The sequence below is a fragment of the Oncorhynchus keta genome, chromosome 13 (assembly GCF_023373465.1).
Source record: "Oncorhynchus keta strain PuntledgeMale-10-30-2019 chromosome 13, Oket_V2, whole genome shotgun sequence".
Classification (NCBI taxonomy): Eukaryota; Metazoa; Chordata; class Actinopteri; order Salmoniformes; family Salmonidae; genus Oncorhynchus; species Oncorhynchus keta.
Genome location: NC_068433.1, coordinates 11017944 through 11040027, shown reverse-complemented (window position 1 = coordinate 11040027; position 22084 = coordinate 11017944). Strand labels below are relative to the sequence as shown.

Here is a 22084-nt window from a genome sequence, read left to right as displayed (position 1 = left end):
TATAGACCACAATCAGCCAGATATATAGACCACTATCAGCCAGATATATAGACCACTATCAGCCAGATATATAGACCACAATCAGCCAGATATATAGACCACTATCAGCCAGATATATAGACCACAATCAGCCAGATATATAGACCACTATCAGCCAGATATATAGACCACTATCAGCCAGATATATAGACCACAATCAGCCAGATATATAGACCACTATCAGCCAGATATATAGACCACAATCAGCCAGATATATAGACCACAATCAGCCAGATATATAGACCACAACCAGCCAGATATATAGACCACAATCAGCCAGATATATAGACCACAATCAGCCAGATATATAGACCACTATCAGCCAGATATATAGACCACAATCAGCCAGATATATAGACCACAATCAGCCAGATATATAGACCACAATCAGCCAGATATATAGACCACTATCAGCCAGATATATAGACCACTATCAGCCAGATATATAGACCACTATCAGCCAGATATATAGACCACAATCAGCCAGATATATAGACCACAATCAGCCAGATATATAGACCACAATCAGCCAGATATATAGACCACAATCAGCCAGATATATAGACCACAATCAGCCAGATATATAGACCACTATCAGCCAGATATATAGACCACAATCAGCCAGATATATAGACCACAATCAGCCAGATATATAGACCACAATCAGCCAGATATATAGACCACTATCAGCCAGATATATAGACCACAATCAGCCAGATATATAGACCACTATCAGCCAGATATATAGACCACAATCAGCCAGATATATAGACCACAATCAGCCAGATATATAGACCACAATCAGCCAGATATATAGACCACTATCAGCCAGATATATAGACCACAATCAGCCAGATATATAGACCACAATCAGCCAGATATATAGACCACAATCAGCCAGATTTTTAGACCACTATCAGCCAGATATACAGACCACAATCAGCCAGATATATAGACCACAATCAGCCAGATCTATAGACCACAATCAGCCAGATCTATAGACCACAATCAGCCAGATCTATAGACCACTATCAGCCAGATCTATAGACCACAATCAGCCAGATCTATAGACCACAATCAGCCAGATCTATAGACCACAATCACATCTATAGACCCAATCAGCCAGACACAATCAGCCAGATCTCAGACCCAATCAGCCAGATCTATAGACCACAATCAGCCAGATCTATAGACCACAATCAGCCAGATCTATAGACCACAATCAGCCAGATCTATAGACCACAATCAGCCAGATCTATAGACCACAATCAGCCAGATCTATAGACCACAATCAGCCAGATCTATAGACCACAATCAGCCAGATCTATAGACCACAATCAGCCAGATCTATAGACCACAATCAGCCAGATCTATAGACCACAATCAGCCAGATCTATAGACCACAATCAGCCAGATCTATAGACCACAATCAGCCAGATCTATAGACCACAATCAGCCAGATATATAGACCACAATCAGCCAGATATATAGACCACTATCAGCCAGATATATAGACCACAATCAGCCAGATATATAGACCACTATCAGCCAGATATATAGACCACAATCAGCCAGATATATAGACCACTATCAGCCAGATATATAGACCACTATCAGCCAGATATATAGACCACTATCAGCCAGATATATAGACCACTATCAGCCAGATATATAGACCACTATCAGCCAGATATATAGACCACTATCAGCCAGATATATAGACCACATCGCCCTGACACCACTATCAGCCAGATATATAGACCACTATCAGCCAGATATATAGACCACTATCAGCCAGATATATAGACCACTATCAGCCAGATATATAGACCACATCGCCCTGACACCACTATCAGCCAGATATATAGACCACTATCAGCCAGATATATAGACCACACCTCCCTGACACCACTATCAGCCAGATATATAGACCACATCGCCCTGACACCACTATCAGCCAGATATATAGACCACACCTCCCTGACACCACTATCAGCCAGATATAGACCACACCTCCCTGACACCACTATCAGCCAGATATACAGACCACACAGCCCTGACACCACTATCAGCCAGATATAGACCACACCGCCCTGACACCACTATCAGCCAGATATACAGACCACTATCAGCCAGATAGACCACACCGCCCTGACACCACTATCAGCCAGATATAGACCACACCGCCCTGACACCACTATCAGCCAGATATATAGACCACACTGCCCTGACACCACTATCAGCCAGATATATAGACCACACCGCCCTGACACCACTATCAGCCAGATATAGACCACACCGCCCTGACACCACTATCAGCCAGATATAGACCACACCGCCCTGACACCACTATCAGCCAGATATATAGACCACACCGCCCTGACACCACTATCAGCCAGATCTATAGACCACACCTCCCTGACACCACTATCAGCCAGATATATAGACCACACCGCCCTGACACCACTATCAGCCAGATATATAGACCACTATCAGCCAGATATATAGACCACTATCAGCCAGATATATAGACCACCCTGCCCTGACACCACTATCAGCCAGATATATAGACCACACCGCCCTGACACCACACCGCCCTGACACCACTATCAGCCAGATATATAGACCACATCGCCCTGACACCACTATCAGCCAGATATAGACCACATCGCCCTGACACCACTATGACACCACCAGTCAGATGTTGTAGCAACATAGTAACACATGGTTACAGTTGTGAACAGGGTGCTAAGTGCTATGAGTGCAGTGGTGTATTGTGCAAATCTCTGCTAACAGTGTGTGCAGGCTTTTATTCCAGCACAAACACAAAGAACTATCTGTCTGTCTGTGTCTGTGTGTGTGTGTCTGTCTGCACTGTACTCACAAGGCTGTGGTCCACTCTGAAGAAGGCCATCTGACAGGGCTTGTTCAGGAGGTTGGCGAAAGCTATGAAGGCGTCTGCCGTGTCCAGGTTGAGGATCAGCACCGCCGCGATGAACGACATACCCTGAACCTGAACACACCGGGACAGATGTTAAAGTGATGTACCGTAGCAGGTTACAGTTAACCCTAGCCGCGTCGACTCCTGCTACGGTACCCTGACTCCTGCTACGGTACCCTGACTCCTGCTACGGTACCCTGACTCCTGCTACGGTACCCTGACTCCTGCTACGGTACCCTGACTCCTGCTACGGTACCCTGACTCCTGCTACGGTACCCTGACTCCTGCTACGGTACCCTGACTCCTGCTACGGTACCCTAGCCATGTTGATCAACTGCATGTCAGTACTGTGAACACAGAGGGAGGAGAGTGAGTGAGGTTTATTATTAGTAGTGGGGTGGTGTTGGGGGGGCATTTACTGGTTACCGGCTGGTGCTACCGGCTGGTGCTACAAGGACGAGTACTGATGCGAAGGGAATTTTGTTTTCTATAATAACACTTAAAAAGGTAGACTCCGCGAGATGATGTAGATGCAACGTAAACAGCAGCATTGGGTCAATTTCCATAACTACTAAGAGCGTTGAAGCACAAGGCAAAACTGTTTTGGTCGGGTAGCTACCACGTTGTAGCAGGGTGAAGCACGAGGCTAAACTGTTTGGGTTGGGTAGCTACCACGTTGTAGCAGGGTGAAGCACAAGGCAAAACTGTTTTGGTCGGGTAGCTACCACGTTGTAGCAGGGTGAAGCACGAGGCTAAACTGTTTTGGTTGGGTAGCTACCACGTTGTAGCAGGGTGAAGCACGAGGCTAAACTGTTTGGGTTGGGTAGCTACCACGTTGTAGCAGGGTGAAGCACAAGGCAAAACTGTTTTGGTCGGGTAGCTACCACGTTGTAGCAGGGTGAAGCACGAGGCTAAACTGTTTTGGTTGGGTAGCTACCACGTTGTAGCAGGGTGAAGCACGAGGCTAAACTGTTTGGGTTGGGTAGCTACCACGTTGTAGAAGGGTGAAGCACAAGGCAAAACTGTTTTGGTCGGGTAGCTACCACGTTGTAGCAGGGTGAAGCACGAGGCTAAACTGTTTTGGTTGGGTAGCTACCACGTTGTAGCAGGGTGAAGCACAAGGCAAAACTGTTTTGGTTGGGTAGCTATCACGTTGTAGCAGGGTGAAGCACGAGGCTAAACTGTTTGGGTTGGGTAGCTACCACGTTGTAGCAGGGTGAAGCACGAGGCTAAACTGTTTTGGTCGGGTAGCTACCACGTTGTAGCAGGGTGAAGCACAAGGCTAAACTGTTTTGGTCAGGTAGCTACCACGTTGTAGCAGGGTGAAGCACGAGGCTAAACTGTTTTGGTTGGGTAGCTACCACGTTGTAGCAGGGTGAAGCACGAGGCTAAACTGTTTTGGTCGGGTAGCTACCACGTTGTAGCAGGGTGAAGCACGAGGCTAAACTGTTTTGGTCGGGTAGCTACCACGTTGTAGCAGGGTGAAGCACGAGGCTAAACTGTTTTGGTTGGGTAGCTACCACGTTGTAGCAGGTTGAAGCACGAGGCTAAACTGTTTTGGTTGGGTAGCTACCACGTTGTAGCAGGGTGAAGCATGAGGCTAAACTGTTTTGGTTGGGTAGCTACCACGTTGTAGCAGGGTGGAGCACGAGGCTAAACTGTTTTGGTTGGGTAGCTACCACGTTGTAGCAGGGTGGAGCACGAGGCTAAACTGTTTTGGTTGGGTAACTACCACGTTGTAGCAGGGTGAAGCATGAGGCTAAACTGTTTTGGTTGGGTAGCTACCACGTTGTAGCAGGGTGGAGCACGAGGCTAAACTGTTTTGGTTGGGTAGCTACCACATTGTAGCAGGGTGAAGCACACCTGTGCACACCTTAGAATACTCTGTGACTGTTAAAGAGCAAAGTCATGCATCGCGCTCATCTCAATATCTGTGGTGCTTCCTATTGCCATATCATTTCTCAGTCTACCTTAAATTCTCCATCTGTCAGTATTCCTTGGTTAGTCCAGGAAGTGGAGATATTTCTCCATAAACACACTGTGGGCTGTTTCTCAGCATGGCTGTGGTGAGGTGGAGGTGTAAAAGCCACAGTACATCTCCAGCAGAGCACACTGACACCACATCCTGGAAACTTATTTCATCAGACTCAAAGATGATAATCAAACCAGCCAAAGTGGATGTTAGTAATGCAGTAGTTGTACTGTGTTCAAGGTTCAGAGAGAATGATGACGAATGGAAGCAAGAGAAAACTGGTTACGTCAGTGCTGCATTGGAATACACAGAAGTAAGCACACAAACACCCACACACACACCCAAACAAACACACAAACACCCACACAAACACCCACACACACACACCCACACACACCCACACAAACACCCACACAAACACCCAAAAACCAGCAAAAGTGCCAGTTGGGCTGGTCAAATGTATGAGTCATCCTGATGGAGTAATGGAGGCCTGCCGCCCGTCTCTCCCTCTCTATGGGGGCCTGCCGCTCGTCTCTCTATGGAAGCCTGCGCCCGTCTCTCCCTCTCTATGGGGTCCTGCCGCTCGTCTCTCTATGGAGGCCTGCCGCCCGTCTCTCCCTCTCTATAGGGGCCTGCCGCTCGTCTCTCTCTCTCTATGGGGGCCTGCCGCTCGTCTCTCTATGGAGGCCTGCCGCCCGTCCCTCTCCCCCTGCCCGGAGGCCTGCTGCCCTGCCCGGAGGCCTGCCGCCCGTCCCTCTCACCCTGCCCGGAGGCCTGCCGCCCTGCCCGGAGGCCTGCCGCCCGTCTCTCCCCCTCTATGGGGGCCTGCCGCCCGTCCCTCTATGGAGGCCTGCCGCCCGTCCCTCTCCCCCTGCCCGGAGGCCTGCCGCCCGTCCCTCTCCCCCTCTATGGAGGCCTGCCGCCCGTCTCTCCCCCTCTATGGAGGCCTGCCGCCCGTCTCTCCCCCTCTATGGAGGCCTGCCGCCCGTCTCTCCCCCTCTATGGAGGCCTGCCGCCCGTCTCTCCCCCTCTATGGAGGCCTGCCGCCCGTCTCTCCCCCTCTATGGAGGCCTGCCGCCCGTCTCTCCCCTCTATGGAGGCCTGCCGCCCGTCTCTCCCCTCTATGGAGGCCTGCCGGTCTCTCCCCTCTATGGAGGCCTGCCGCCCGTCTCTCCCCCCTATGGAGGCCTGCCGCCCGTCTCTCCCCCTCTATGGAGGCCTGCCGCCCGTCTCTCCCCCTCTATGGAGGCCTGCCGCCCGTCTCTCCCCCTCTATGGAGGCCTGCCGCCCGTCTCTCCCCCTCTATGGAGGCCTGCCGCCCGTCTCCCCTCTATGGAGGCCTGCCGCCCGTCTCTCCCCCTCTGGAGGCCTGCCGCCCGTCTCTCCCCCTATGGAGGCCTGCCGCCCGTCTCTCCCCTCTATGGAGGCCTGCCGCCCGTCTCTCCCCCTCTATGGAGGCCTGCCGCCCGTCTCTCCCCCTCTATGGAGGCCTGCCGCCCGTCTCTCCCCCTCTATGGAGGCCTGCCGCCCGTCTCTCCCCCTCTATGGAGGCCTGCCGCCCGTCTCTCCCCCTCTATGGAGGCCTGCCGCCCGTCTCTCCCCCTCTATGGAGGCCTGCCGCCCGTCTCTCCCCCTCTATGGAGGCCTGCCGCCCGTCTCTCCCCCTCTATGGAGGCCTGCCGCCCGTCTCTCCCCCTCTATGGAGGCCTGCCGCCCGTCTCTCCCCCTCTATGGAGGCCTGCCGCCCGTCTCTCCCCCTCTATGGAGGCCTGCCGCCCGTCTCTCCCCTCTATGGAGGCCTGCCGCCCGTCTCTCTCCCCTCTATGGAGGCCTGCCGCCCGTCTCCCCCTCTATGGAGGCCTGCCGCCCGTCTCTCCCCCTCTATGGAGGCCTGCCGCCCGTCTCTCCCCCTCTATGGAGGCCTGCCGCCCGTCTCTCCCCCTCTATGGAGGCCTGCCGCCCGTCTCTCCCCCTCTATGGAGGCCTGCCGCCCGTCTCTCCCCCTCTATGGAGGCCTGCCGCCCGTCTCTCCCCCTCTATGGTGGCCTGCTGCTCGTCTCTCCCACACTACACATACTGGCTGTTTACATAGAGCAGTGTCCCAAATGGCATTCTATTCCCTAGGTAGTGCACTACTTTGACCAGTACCCATATGGTTCTAGATGAAAGTAGTGCACCGTCTAGGGAATAGGGCACCATTTGGAACTGACACGTAGGCTAACGTAGGACTCCAAGCCAGTCCGTTTATAGCTTAAGGTCCAATGTGTTTCTGTCACCTTCCACCATAGGACAGAGAGAAGCAATGGTTTCTATCACCTTCCACCATAGGACAGAGAGAAGCAATGGTTTCTGTCACCTTCCACCATAGGACAGAGAGAAGCAATGGTTTCTATCACCTTCCACCACAGGACAGAGAGAAGCAATGGTTTCTGTCACCTTCCACCATAGGACAGAGAGAAGCAATGGTTTCTATCACCTTCCACCATAGGACAGAGAGAAGCAATGGTTTCTATCACCTTCCACCACAGGACAGAGAGAAGCAATGGTTTCTGTCACCTTCCACCACAGGACAGAGAGAAGCAATGGTTTCTATCACCTTCCACCATAGGACAGAGAGAAGCAATGGTTTCTATCACCTTCCACCATAGGACAGAGAGAAGCAATGGTTTCTGTCACCTTCCACCACAGGACAGAGAGAAGCAATGGTTTCTATCACCTTCCACCACAGGACAGAGAGAAGCAATGGTTTCTATCACCTTCCACCACAGGACAGAGAGAAGCAATGGTTTCTATCACCTTCCACCATAGGACAGAGAGAAGCAATGGTTTCTGTCACCTTCCACCATAGGACAGAGAGAAGCAATGGTTTCTATCACCTTCCACCATAGGACAGAGAGAAGCAATGGTTTCTGTCACCTTCCACCACAGGACAGAGAGAAGCAATGGTTTCTATCACCTTCCACCACAGGACAGAGAGAAGCAATGGTTTCTATCACCTTCCACCATAGGACAGAGAAGCAATGGTTTCTGTCACCTTCCACCATAGGACAGAGAGAAGCAATGGTTTCTGTCACCTTCCACCACAGGACAGAGAGAAGCAATGGTTTCTGTCACCTTCCACCACAGGACAGAGAGAAGCAATGGTTTCTATCACCTTCCACCACAGGACAGAGAGAAGCAATGGTTTCTATCACCTTCCACCACAGGACAGAGAGAAGCAATGGTTTCTATCACCTTCCACCACAGGACAGAGAGAAGCAATGGTTTCTATCACCTTCCACCACAGGACAGAGAGAAGCAATGGTTTCTATCACCTTCCACCACAGGACAGAGAGAAGCAATGGTTTCTGATAAAACGGTCATCATGTCTGTGTGTGTGTGTGCTACTACTTACGTAGCCCACATCTGGCCTATAGCAGGTGTATGCTCCTAGAATGCTGTGCAGCACGTCGTAGTACGGACCTCCCTGTCGAAACACAGGTGATACTTTAACTATTACAACGCGTACATTTGAGTCATTTAGCAGACGTTCTTATCCAGGGCCACTTACAGTTGGTGCATCTTAAGACAGCTAGGTGAGACAACCACATATCAGTCATAAAAAGTACATGTTCCCTCTAAATAGCTATCAGCAAAGTCAGTGCAAGTAGGAAAAGACAAGTGCATATATATACATACTGCTCAAAAAAATAAAGGGAACACTAAAATAACACATCCTAGATCTGAATGAATGAAATATTCTTATTAAATACTTTTTTTCTTTACATAGTTGAATGTGCCGACAACAAAATCACAAAAATTATCAATGGAAATCAAATGTATCAACCCTTGGAGGTCTGGATTTGGAGTCACACTCAAAATTAAAGTGAAAAACCACACTACAGGCTGATCCAACTTTGATGTAATGTCCTTAAAACAAGTCAAAATGAGGCTCAGTAGTGTGTGTGGCCTCCTCGTGCCTGTATGACCTCCCTACAACGCATGGGCATGCTCCTGATGAGGTGGCGAATGGTCTCCTGAGGGATCTCCTCCCAGACCTGGACTAAAGCATCCGCCAACTCCTAGACAGTCTGTGGTGCAACGTGGCGTTGGTGGATGGAGTGAGACATGATGTCCCAGATGTGCTCAATTGGATTCAGGTCTGGGGAACGGGCGGGCCAGTCCATAGCATCAATGCCTTCCTCTTGCAGGAACTGCTGACACACTCCAGCCACATGAGGTCTAGCATTGTCTTGCATTAGGAGGAACCCAGGGCCAACCGCACCAGCATATGGTCTCACAAGGGGTCTGAGGATCTCATCTCCGTACCTAATGGCAGTCAGGCTACCTCTGGCGAGCACATGGAGGGCTGTGCGGCCCCCCAAAGAAATGCCACCCCACACCATGACTGACCCACCCACCGCCAAACCGGTCATGCTGGAGGATGTTGCAGGCAGCAGAACATTCTCCATGGCGTCTCCAGACTCTGTCACGTCTGTCATGTGCTCAGTGTGAACCTGCTTTCATCTGTGAAGAGCACAGGGTGCCAGTGGCGAATTTGCCAATCTTGGTGTTCTCTGGCAAATGCCAAACGTCCTGCACGGTGTTGGGCTGTAAGCACAAACCCCACCTGTGGACGTCGGGCCCTCATACCAACCTCATGGAGTCTGTTTCTGACCGTTTGAGCATAGGCCCTTTGTGCATGATACAAGTAATTTCCCCAACAATTGTTTACAGACAGATTATTTCACTGTATCACAATTTCAGAAGTATACATACACTATGTTGACTGTGCCTTTAAACAGCTTGGAAAATTCCAGAAAATGATGTCATGGCTTTAGAAGCTTCTGATAGGCTAATTGACATCATTTGAGTCAATTGGAGGTGTACCTGTGGATGTATTTCAAGGCCTACCTTCAAACTCAGTGCCTCTTTCCTTGACATCATGGGAAAATCAAAAGAAGTCAGCCAAGACCTCAGAAAAAGGTCCACCAACTTGGGAGCCAAAAAAACTCCTTCTGATTGGCTGGGCCTGGCTCCCAAGTTGGTGGGCCTATGCCCTCCCAGGCCCACCCATGGCTACACCAATGCCCAATCATGTGAAATCCAAAGATTTTTTAAAAACATATTAACAAGATTAATTTAGTCGACTATATTAATAATAAAAACCATTTAGCAAATGCTTTTATCCAAAAGTAATTTACAGTTATGCGTGCATACAGATTATGTACAGGTGGTCCCGGGAATTGAACTCACTATCCTGGTGTTGCAAGTGCCATGCTCACCAACTGAGCTATAGAGGACCACAACTGAATTCAGAGTGGACACAGAGATCCTCGATGATGTCATAAATAGTTGTCCTGCCACTGACCTGCTGGAAGATACAGAGATGGGGAAAGGTTCTGGAGATGTCCAGCTTGATCAGCTCCAGACTGGCCTCTCTGTCCGCCAGAGATGAACCTGCATCTACACACACACACACACAAACATTAGAAACAATCAACATCACACACTTCCTTTAGCCAACTCTCATGTTTCCTAACCTTCTGTAGGATTTTGTTTGTTTGTTGATTCAATGCGATTCAGATTTAAATTCTCAGCCCTTGAGTGAGTGAGGTCAAACGTTTTCAATAGCACTTCAGGGAAAGAAGGGGATAAAGATGGAGAGACGAAGGGAGACGAAAGAGAAGAGAGTCTGTCCTCTACCTTCAGTCACTGGTTCTGTAGGCATAGACTTCCACTTGTCCCTGGCTCTGGCCAGACAGATGTTGTACAGCTCTGTGGAAGAATACATCACAACACTGATCACCATGTGCACGCACACACACACACACACACAAACCTGCCATTGAACACTCCGTTGCTACAATTAACATGGAAGTAAACCACAGCATTACTGTCATAGTCCCTCTATCTAAAAGCCTTCCACTGCAGCACATCAGGCCTGGACAGCCTCAAGGTCTTCTCTCCAGTACCAACGAGCTATTCAGTGTCTCAGTGGTGCTGTGCTTATCTACCAGCCTTGTCCTAGACCCTGCTGCTCTCTAGTGAGAATAACTGAGGAGAGAGAGAGAGAGGTGTGTGTGAGATACATGATCCCATTTGGTTTGGATGTAACTGGCAAAATGGGCCACCAGGGGGTGGTGTTTTTTCGCTGAGTCATGCTGAAATTGAGACCTCTGGTATCAACAGTCCTCTTTTTCCCCACACACACACACACCACACACACACACACACACACACTCACACAATATGGGGTGTGTATAATTCAGTAGCCTCAGCCCTACAGTGAGGTGTGTGTCCTACCGTGAGTGATGTTGAGCTCGTTGCCCACCGCCAGGCTCCAGACCTTGCCCCTGACGCTAGGGGGCACGCCCTGCCACCAGAGGTCCCTGACCCGCCGAGAGTTACACATGGTGCTCCAGTTGGGCAGAATCTCCTGGTTCCAGGTCTGGGCGGCGTTGCCAATGCTCTCTTCCACCTTACACCTGAGCTCCAGCTGCTTCCTCTTCTTCTGGGCCTCCTTGAGCTCTACAGAGGCAGGGAGGGGAGCGAGGCAGGCAGGCAGGCAGGGAGGGGAGCGAGGCAGGCAGGCAGAGAGGGGAGCGAGGCAGGCAGAGAGGGGAGCGAGGCAGGCAGAGAGGGGAGCGAGGCAGAGAGGAGGCAGAGAGAGCAGAGAGGGGAGCGAGGCAGAGAGGGAGCGAGGCAGAGGGGGGGAGAGAGGCAGAGGGGGGAGAGAGGCAGAGGGGGGAGAGAGGCAGAGGGGGGAGAGAGGCAGAGGGGGGAGAGAGGCAGAGGGGGGAGAGAGGCAGAGGGGGGAGAGAGGCAGAGGGGGAGAGAGGCAGAGGGGGGAGAGAGGCAGAGGGGGAGAGAGGCAGAGGGGGAGAGAGGCAGAGGGAGAGAGAGGCAGAGGAGGGGGAGAGAGGCAGAGGGGGAGAGAGGCAGAGGGGGGAGAGAGGCAGAGGGGGGAGAGAGGCAGAGGGGGGAGAGAGGCAGAGGGGGGAGAGAGGCAGAGGGGGGAGAGAGGCAGAGAGGGGAGCGAGGCAGAGAGGGGAGCGAGGCAGAGAGGGGAGCGAGGCAGAGAGGGGAGCAGGGCAGAGAGGGGAGCGAGGCAGAGGGGGGAGCGAGGCAGAGGGGGGAGCGAGGCAGAGAGAAGAGACCGTTAGATGACAATATCTATTACATTACAATGATATAGTGCCCTTCTAGGACCACTGATCTGCAGGGATGTCATGGCTGTGAAACAGTAGTCGGAACCAATACAGTCAGTTAATGACGGAACGAGGACAATAAATGTCCAGCGAGGCTGCTTTTACACAGGCAGCCCAATTGGGATAATTTCGCTACTTTTTTTCCAATCACATCAGCTCTTTTGGCAAAAGATCAGAATTGGGCTGCCTGTGTAAACGTAGTCTAAAGAGCTGGAGAAGTGGAAAGGCGTTCATTTTGACTATAAGTGGTCGTGACAGGTAGGAGGACTTCTCGAGCCCTGGGAGAGGGAATGTCCCTATGAAAGAGGTATGATCCAGATGAATGAATAAATCATGAACAGTCACCTCTCTTCTTGGCCTGGGCCACCATCTCCTCATACTGTTGTCTGTGTTTCTGGGCCTCCTCCGCAGGCTTGGCTGGCAGATTACTGCAACACACACACACACATTGTAGTGAGTGACTCTGTGCGTGCGTGGTTTGAACTTGGTGCCTTACATTATTCATGGTGGTTGAGCTGCTGGTGTATTGGTGGAGAAGGCAGGCAATGGAAAGAGTGAGGGAGGGAGGGATGGAGAGGGGGTGGAGAGAGACCTTGAGTGACCTTGGCCTGGTCTCAGATGATTGCTTCACTAAGCCAATTCTCCTGTTGATCTGACACACCCTAACCCTAACACTTCTAAATATTCCATATGTTTACCATTTGTTTGCAAAACATGCTTTCACTCGGAAAAATGTGTATTCACAGCAGGGAGGCCCACTCGAAGCTGCGAGACACAGAGCGAGCGCGAGACACAGAGCGAGCGCGAGACACAGAGCGAGCGCGACACACAGAGCGAGCGTGACAGACACAGAGCGAGCGTGACAGACACAGAGCGAGCGCGACAGACACAGAGCGAGCGCGACAGACACAGAGCGAGCGCGACAGACACAGAGCGAGCGCGACAGACACAGAGCGAGCGCGACAGACACAGAGCGAGCGCGACAGACACAGAGCGAGCGCGACAGACACAGAGCGAGCGCGACAGACACAGAGCGAGCGCGACAGACACAGAGCGAGCGCGACAGACACAGAGCGAGCGCGACAGACACAGAGCGAGCGCGACAGACACAGCGAGCGCGACAGACACAGCGAGCGCGACAGACACAGCGAGCGAGAATAGAGACAGGAGAGACAATAGAGAGACAGAGGAGAGAGAATAGAGAGACAGAGGAGAGAGAATAGAGAGACAGAGGAGAGAGAATAGAGAGACAGAGGAGAGAGAATAGAGAGACAGAGGAGAGACAATAGAGACAATGGAGAGACAATAGAGACAATGGAGAGACAGAGACAGAGGAGAGACAATAGAGAGACAGAGAGACAGAGGAGAGACAATAGAGAGACAATAGAGAGACAGAGGAGAGACAATAGAGAGACAATAGAGAGACAGAGGAGAGACAATAGAGAGACAGAGGAGAGACAATAGAGAGACAGAGGAGAGACAATAGAGAGACAATAGAAGAGACAATAGAGAGACAATAGAGAGACAGAGAGACAGAGAGACAGAGGAGAGACAGAGAGACAGAGAGACAATAGAGAGACAGAGAGACAGAGGAGAGACAATAGAGAGACAGAGAGACAGAGGAGAGACAATAGAGAGACAGAGGAGAGACAATAGAGAGACAATAGAGAGACAGAGGAGAGAGAATAGAGACAGGAGAGAGAATAGAGAGACAGAGGAGAGACAATAGAGAGACAGAGGAGAGACAGAGACAGAGGAGAGACAATAGACAGAGAGACAGAGGAGAGACAATAGAGAGACAATAGAGAGACAGAGGAGAGACAATAGAGAGACAGAGGAGAGACAATAGAGAGACAGAGCAGAGACAATAGAGAGACAATAGAGAGACAGAGACAGAGGAGAGACAATAGAGAGACAGAGACAGAGGAGAGACAATAGAGAGACAGAGACAGAGGAGAGACAATAGAGAGACAGAGACAGAGGAGAGACAATAGAGAGACAGAGAGACAGAGGAGAGACAATAGAGAGACAGAGAGACAGAGGAGAGACAATAGAGAGACAGAGGAGAGACAATAGAGAGACAGAGGAGAGACAATAGAGAGACAGAGGAGAGACAATAGAGAGACAGAGGAGAGAGAATAGAGAGACAGAGGAGAGACAATAGAGAGACAGAGGAGAGAGAATAGAGAGACAGAGGAGAGACAGAGGAGAGACAGAGGAGAGACAGAGGAGAGACAGAGGAGAGACAATAGAGAGACAGAGGAGAGACAGAGGAGAGACAATAGAGAGACAGAGGAGAGACAATAGAGACAGAGGAGAGACAATAGAGAGACAGAGTAGAGACAGAGAGAGACAGAGAGAGACAGAGGAGAGACAGAGGAGAGACAGAGGAGAGACAATAGAGAGACAGGAGAGACAGGAGAGACAGAGGAGAGACAGAGGAGAGACAATAGAGAGACAGGAGAGACAGGAGAGACAGAGGAGAGACAATAGAGAGACAATAGAGAGACAGAGGAGAGAGAATAGAGAGACAGAGGAGAGAGAATAGAGAGACAGAGGAGAGAGAATAGAGAGACAGAGGAGAGACAGAGGAGAGACAGAGGAGAGACAGAGGAGAGACAATAGAGAGACAGAGGAGAGACAGAGGAGAGACAGAGGAGAGACAATAGAGAGACAGAGGAGAGAGGAGAGACAGAGGAGAGACAATAGAGACAGAGAGGAGAGACAGAGGAGAGACAATAGAGAGACAGAGAGAGACAGAGTAGAGATAGTAGAGACAGAGAGAGACAGAGGAGAGACAGAGGAGAGACAATAGAGAGACAAGGAGAGACAATAGAGACAGAGGAGAGACAATAGAGAGACAGAGGAGAGAGAATAGAGAGACAGAGGAGAGAGCATAGAGAGACAGAGGAGAGAGAATAGAGAGACAGAGGAGAGAGAATAGAGAGACAGAGGAGAGAGAATAGAGAGACAGAGGAGAGAGAATAAAGAGACAGAGGAGAGACAGAGGAGAGACAGAGGAGAGACAGAGGAGAGAGAATAGAGAGACAGAGGAGAGAGAATAGAGAGACAGAGGAGAGACAATAGAGAGACAGAGGAGAGACAATAGAGAGACAGAGGAGAGAGAATAGAGAGACAGAGGAGAGAGAGAGAATAGAGAGACAGAGGAGAGAGAATAGAGAGACAGAGGAGAGACAATAGAGAGACAGAGGAGAGACAATAGAGAGACAGAGGAGAGACAATAGAGAGACAGAGGAGAGACAGAGGAGAGACAGAGGAGAGACAGAGGAGAGAGAATAAAGAGACAGAGGAGAGACAATAGAGAGACAGAGGAGAGAGAATAGAGAGACAGAGGAGAGAGAGACAAGGAGAGAGAGAGACAGAGAGAGAATAAAGAGACAGAGGAGAGAGAATAAAGAGACAGAGAGACAGAGGAGAGAGAATAGAGAGAGACAGAGGAGAGACAAGACAGGGAGAGACAATAGAGACAGAGGAGAGAGACAGAGACAGAGAGAGAATAGGAGAGACAGAGGAGAGAGAATAGAGAGACAGAGGAGAGACAATAGAGAGACAGAGGAGAGAGAATAGAGAGACAGAGGAGAGACAATAGAGACAGAGGAGAGACAGAGGAGAGACAGAGGAGAGACAGAGGAGAGAGAATAGGAGAGACAGAGGAGAGACAGAGGAGAGACAGAGGAGAGACAGAGGAGAGACAGAGGAGAGGAGAGACAGAGGAGAGACAGAGGAGAGACAGAGGAGAGACAGAGGAGAGACAGAGGAGGACAGACAGAGGAGAGACAATAAGAGACAGAGGAGAGACAAGAGAGACAGAGGAGAGAGAATCAGAGAGACAGAGGAGAGAGAATAGAGACAGAGGAGACAGAGGAGAGACAGAGGAGAGACAGGAGAGACAGACAGAATAAGAGACAGAGGAGAGACAATAGAGAGACAGAGGAGAGACAATAGAGAGACAGAAGAGACAGAGGAGAGACAGAGGAGAGAATACAGAGACAGAGAGAGAGAGAATTTAGAATAGAGAGATATAGAGACAGAGGAGAGACAAAGAGAGACAGAGGAGAGACAGAGGAGAGACAGAGGAGTCTCAGAATAAAGAGACAGAGGAGAGACAATAGAGAGACAGAGGAGAGGAGAGACAGAGGAGAGACAATTGAGAGACAGAGGAGAGACAGAGGAGAGACAGAGGAGAGACAGAGGAGAGACAGAGGAGAGACAGAGGAGAGACAGAGGAGAGACAGAGGAGAGACAATAGAGAGACAGAGGAGAGAGAGAGACAGAGGGAAGAGAACAGAGACAGAGAGAGAATAGAGACAGAGGAGACAGATTTAACAGAGGAGAGACAGGAGAGACAGAGGAGAGAGAATAGAGAGACAGAGGAGAGAGAATATAGAGACAGAGGAGAGAGAATAGAGACAGAGGAGAGAGAATATAGAGACAGAGGAGAGAGAATAGAGAGACAGAGGAGAGAGAATAGAGAGACAGAGGAGAGAGAATATAGAGACAGAGGAGAGAGAATATAGAGACAGAGGAGAGAGAATATTGAGACAGAGGAGAGAGAATATAGAGACAGAGGAGAGAGAATAGAGAGAAGCGAGAGAGAATAGAGAGAAGCGAGAGAGACACACTAAACTGTCAGCAGCCTCTAACTAAACTAGCTCTCATAAGAGTTAGGAAACGACATGGGTTAGTTAGTCTGGCATGAAGGAGACATAATGAAGCAGGGAAGAGAAATGAGGAGAGACAGAGACAAAGTACAGAATCAGTGAGAACAGCTTTGCCATTGAGAAGGGTAGACACAGGAAAACCTGGCTCCCTGTAGAGGAAAGGCTGTGAAACCACTGTACAACAGCAGAACCTGAGATAGAGCTGCATTTCCTGACAAAATGTAAAAAATATAAAACAATTAGAGTGTCATTTCCCCAAATTTGAAACCCTTATTCAAGGTGAAACACACACACACACACAAAATCCATGTCTCAATTGTCTCACAACTTAAAAATCCTTCTTTAACCCGTCTCCTCCCCTTCATCTACACTGACTGAAATTGGATTTAACAAGTGACAGCAAAAGGGATCATAGCTTTCACCTGGTCATGGAATACTCAGTGGACTCACCTGGTCAGTTCTATCTCATGGTAGAAACTGGGTGGTTGGAGCCCTGAATGCTGATTGGCTGAAAGCTGTGGTATTTTATTTTATTTAAACCTTTATTTAACTAGCCAAGTCAGTCAAAAACAAAATTCTTATTTACAATGACGGCCAACACTGACCAAACCTGGACGACGCTAGGCCAAATGTGCGCCGCCCTATGGGACTCCAAATGCCGGCCGGTTGTGATACAGCCTGGAATCGAACCAGGGTCTGTAGTGATGCCTTAAACCGCCGCGCCACTCGTGACTAAATCAGACCGTATACCACGGGTATGACAAAACACATTATTTTTACTGCTCTAATTACGTTGGTAACCAGTTTATAATAGCAATAAGGCACTTTGGAGGTTTGTGGTATATGGCCACAGCTAAGGGCTGAGTCCAGGCACTCCGCGTTTGTTGTGATTAAGAACAGCCCTTAGCCGTGGTATATTGGCCATATACCACATCTCCTCAGGCCTTATTACTTAAATATACTCAGTGTATATTTGCTGTATGTGTGAAAGAGAAAAAGAAAGAGTAGAGAACAGGGATAAGAGCTGGGCCCTGTAGAGAGCAGGGCAGCCCTGCAGAGAGCAGGGATAAGAGCTGGGCAGCCCTGTAGAGAGCAGGGATAAGAGCTGGGCAGCCCTGTAGAGAGCAGGGATAAGAGCTGGGCAGCCCTGTAGAGAGCAGGGATAAGAGCTGGGCAGCCCTGTAGAGAGCAGGGATAAGAGCTGGGCAGCCCTGTAGAGAGCAGGAAAGAGCTGGGCAGCCCTGTAGAGAGCAGAAAAGAGCTGGGCAGCCCTGTAGAGAGCAGGAAAGAGCTGGGCAGCCCTGTAGAGAGCAGGAAAGAGCTGGGCAGCCCTGTAGAGAGCAGGAAAGAGCTGGGCAGCCCTGTAGAGAGCAGGAAAGAGCTGGGCAGCCCTGTAGAGAGCAGGAAAGAGCTGGGCAGCCCTGTAGAGAGCAGGAAAGAGCTGGGCAGCCCTGTAGAGAGCAGGGATAAGAGCAGGGCAGCCCTGTAGAGAGCAGGGATAAGAGCTGGGGCCCTGTAGAGAACAGGATAAGAGCTGGGCAGCCCTGTAGAGAACAGGGAAAGAGCTGGCAGCCCTGTAGAGAGCAGGGAAAGAGCTGGGCAGCCCTGTAGAGAACAGGGGAAGAGCTGGGCAGCCCTGTAGAGAGCAGGGATAAGAGCTGGGCCCTGTAGAGAACAGGGATAAGAACTGGGCAGCCCTGTAGAGAGCAGGAAAGAGCTGGGCAGCCCTGTAGAGAGCAGGAAAGAGCTGGGCAGCCCTGTAGAGAGCAGGAAAGAGCTGGGCAGCCCTGTAGAGAGCAGGAAAGAGCTGGGCAGCCCTGTAGAGAGCAGGGATAAGAGCTGGGCAGCCCTGAGAGAACAGGAAAGAGCTGGGCCCTGTAGAGAACAGGAAAGAGCTGGGCAGCCCTGTAGAGAACAGGAAGAGCTGGGCAGCCCTGTAGAGAACAGGGCAGCCCTGTAGAGAACAGGGATAAGAGCTGGGCAGCCCTGTAGAGAACAGGGATAAGAGCTGGCAGCCCTGAACAGGGAAAGAGCTGGCAGCCCTGAGAGAACAGGGATAAAGCTGGGCAGCCCTGTAGAGCAGGGATAAGAGCTGGGCAGCCCTGTAGAGAGCAGGGAAAGAGCTGGCAGCCCTGTAGACAGGATAAGAGCTGGGCAGCCCTGTAGAGAACAGGGAAAGAGCTGGGCCCTGTAGAGAACAGGAAAGAAGCTGGGCAGCCCTGTAGAGACTCAACAGGAAAAGAGCTGGGCTCCATCAGCCCTGTAGACTCAACAGGAAAGAGCTGGGCAGCCTCTGAAGAGACCCAACAGGAAAGAGCTGGCAGCCCTGTAGACTCAACAGGAAAGAGCTCCTGCAGGGGCCCTGTGGCACACTCCATGAGAACAGGAAAGAGCTCCTGCAGAGGGCCCTCTGAAGAGAACAGGAAAGAGCTGGGCAGCCCTGTAGAGAGCAGGAAAGAGCTGGGCAGCCCTGTAGAGAACAGGAAAGAGCTGGGCCCTGTAGAGAACAGGAAAGAGCTGGGCCCTGTAGAGAACAGGAAAGAGCTGGGCCCTGTAGAGAACAGGAAAGAGCTGGGCCCTGTAGAGAACAGGAAAGAGCTGGGCCCTGTAGAGAACAGGAAAGAGCTGGGCCCTGTAGAGAACAGGAAAGAGCTGGGCCCTGTAGAGAACAGGGAAGAGCTGGGCTGGCGTCATGTTGATCATGATTAGACAGGCAATCCTCCAAAAGGGGAATGAAGTCTGATCCATGACTCTGAATGGCACACTCCATGACTCAACAGTAGAAACTCTACAGTCTCCTGCAGAGCTGCTCCATCACCCTCTGAATGGCACACTCCATGACTCAACAGTAGAAACTCTACAGTCTCCTGCAGAGCTGCTCCATCACCCTCTGAATGGCACACTCCATGACTCAACAGTAGAAACTCTACAGTCTCCTGCAGAGCTGCTCCATCACCCTCTGAATGGCACACTCCATGACTCAACAGTAGAAACTCTACAGTCTCCTGCAGAGCTGCTCCATCACCCTCTGAATGGCACACTCCATGTCTAAATTGTCTCCGGCCTTTAAAATCCTTCTTATAAACCCGTCTCCTCCCCTTCATCTACACTGATTGAACGTGGATTTAACAAGTGACGACAATAAGGGATCATAGCTTTCACCTGGTCATGAAATACTCAGTGAATATACTCCTGCTGTGGTTGTATGACTGTACAGAATCAATAAGCAGTTTGTTGAAAGCCCCCTCATCTTTCCTTCAATAATGCCCAGAGCCAATACCAGACAAGGACACAAGACTGTATAAGAGGGTCCTGTGTGTGTAAACCCTGTCTAGTATAAGTGTGTGTGTGTGTGTTACGCACGCAGGGCGAGCCTCCAGTATAAGTGTGTGTGTGTGTGTGTGTGAACCCTGTCTAAGTGTGTGTGAACCCTGTCTAAGTGTGTGTGTGTACCCTGTCTAAGTGTGTGTGTGTGTGTGTCCTGTCTAAGTGTGTGTGTGTCCTGTCTAAGTGTGTGTGTGTGTGTCCTGTCTAAGTGTCTCAATATAGAGTATGTGTGTGTCCTGTGTGTGTGTGTACACCCTGTCTAATATACTCCATGTGTGTCTGTGTACCCTGTCTAAGTATGTGTGTGTGTGTGTGTACCCTGTCTAATATAAGTATGTGTGTGTGTGTGTGTACCCTGTCTAATATAAGTATGTGTGTGTGTGTGTGTACCCTGTCTAATATAAGTATGTGTGTGTGTGTGTGTACCCTGTCTAATATAAGTATGTGTGTGTGTGTGTACCCTGTCTAATATAAGTATGTGTGTGTGTGTGTGTACCCTGTCTAATATAAGTATGTGTGTGTGTGTGTACCCTGTCTAATATAAGTATGTGTGTGTGTGTGTGTACCCTGTCTAATATAAGTATGTGTGTGTGTGTGTGTGTCTAATATAAGTGTGTGTGTGTGTGTGTGTGTCCTGTGTAAGTGTGTGTGTGTGTGTGTGTGTGTGTGTGTGTGTGTGTGTGTGTGTCCTGTCTAATATAAGTATGTGTGTGTGTGTGTGTCCTGTCTAATATAAGTATGTGTGTGTGTGTGTCCTGTCTAATATAAGTATGTGTGTGTGTGTGTACCTGTCTAATATAAGTATGTCTGTGTACCCTGTCTAATATAAGTATGTGTGTGTGTGTGTACCCTGTCTAATATAAGTATGTGTGTGTGTGTGTACCCTGTCTAATATAAGTATGTCTGTGTACCCTGTCTAATATAAGTATGTGTGTGTGTGTGTGTGTCCTGTCTAATATAAGTATGTGTGTGTGTGTGTGTGTACACTGTCTAATATAAGTATGTGTGTGTGTGTGTGTGTACACTGTCTAATATAAGTATGTGTGTGTGTGTGTGTCCTGTCTAATATAAGTATGTGTGTGTGTGTGTGTCCTGTCTAATATAAGTATGTGTGTGTGTGTGTGTGTCCTGTCTAATATAAGTATGTGTGTGTGTGTGTGTGTGTCCTGTCTAATATAAGTATGTGTGTGTGTGTGTGTCCTGTCTAATATAAGTATGTGTGTGTACCCTGTCTAATATAAGTATGTGTGTGTACCCTGTCTAATATAAGTATGTGTGTGTACCCTGTCTAATATAAGTATGTGTGTGTGTGTGTGTGTACCCTGTCTAATATAAGTATGTCTGTGTACCCTGTCTAATATAAGTATGTCTGTGTGTGTGTACCCTGTCTAATATAAGTATGTCTGTGTAGCCCTGTCTAATATAAGTATGTGTGTGTGTGTGTGTGTGTGTGTCCTGTCTAATATAAGTATGTGTGTGTGTGTGTGTGTACCCTGTCTAATATAAGTATGTGTGTGTGTGTCCTGAACAATATAAGTATGTGTGTGTGTGTGTCCTGTCTAATATAAGTATGTGTGTGTGTGTGTCCTGTCTAATATAAGTATGTGTGTGTGTGTGTCCTGTCTAATATAAGTATGTGTGTGTGTGTGTGTCCTGTCTAATATAAGTATGTGTGTGTGTGTGTCCTGTCTAATATAAGTATGTGTGTGTGTGTGTGTCCTGTCTAATATAAGTATGTGTGTGTATGTGTCTAATATGTATGTGTGTGTGTACCCTGTCTAATATAAGTATGTGTGTGACCCTGTCTAATATGGTATGTGTGTGTACCCTGTCTAATATAAGGTATGTGTGTGTACTGTCTAATATGTATGTCTGTGTAAAACCCTTCTAATATAAGGTATGTGTGTGTACCCTGTCTAATATAAGTACATTG

The 22084-nt window shown here is 49.6% G+C and overlaps 1 protein-coding gene and 1 long non-coding RNA gene across 14 annotated transcripts in view; both read right to left on the bottom strand.

The window, feature by feature from the left end:
* Positions 1 to 22084, bottom strand: part of LOC118391866 (TBC1 domain family member 14-like) — a 64005-nt gene that overhangs the window by 2207 nt on the left and 39714 nt on the right. For all 11 annotated transcript variants that reach the window (XM_052459321.1, XM_052459323.1, XM_052459324.1 and 8 more), the window contains 6 exons: positions 12488 to 12570; positions 11238 to 11462; positions 10638 to 10709; positions 10303 to 10397; positions 8347 to 8418; positions 2924 to 3052 (listed from right to left, as the gene is read on the bottom strand). In XM_052459321.1, coding sequence (XP_052315281.1) covers positions 2924 to 3052; positions 8347 to 8418; positions 10303 to 10397; positions 10638 to 10709; positions 11238 to 11462; positions 12488 to 12570 — 676 coding nt within the window. The remainder of the gene's footprint in view (positions 1 to 2923; positions 3053 to 8346; positions 8419 to 10302; positions 10398 to 10637; positions 10710 to 11237; positions 11463 to 12487; positions 12571 to 22084) is intronic.
* Positions 7397 to 8320, bottom strand: LOC127906705 (uncharacterized). Of its 3 annotated transcripts, XR_008062472.1 has the most exons (4): positions 8067 to 8320; positions 7869 to 7948; positions 7629 to 7748; positions 7397 to 7548 (listed from the first exon to the last, which is right to left on the bottom strand). It is a non-coding gene; the product is annotated as an uncharacterized LOC127906705 (long non-coding RNA). The 3 variants fall into 3 exon arrangements; XR_008062473.1 differs by having other exon boundaries at positions 7397 to 7748; positions 8027 to 8320; XR_008062471.1 differs by having other exon boundaries at positions 7397 to 7748.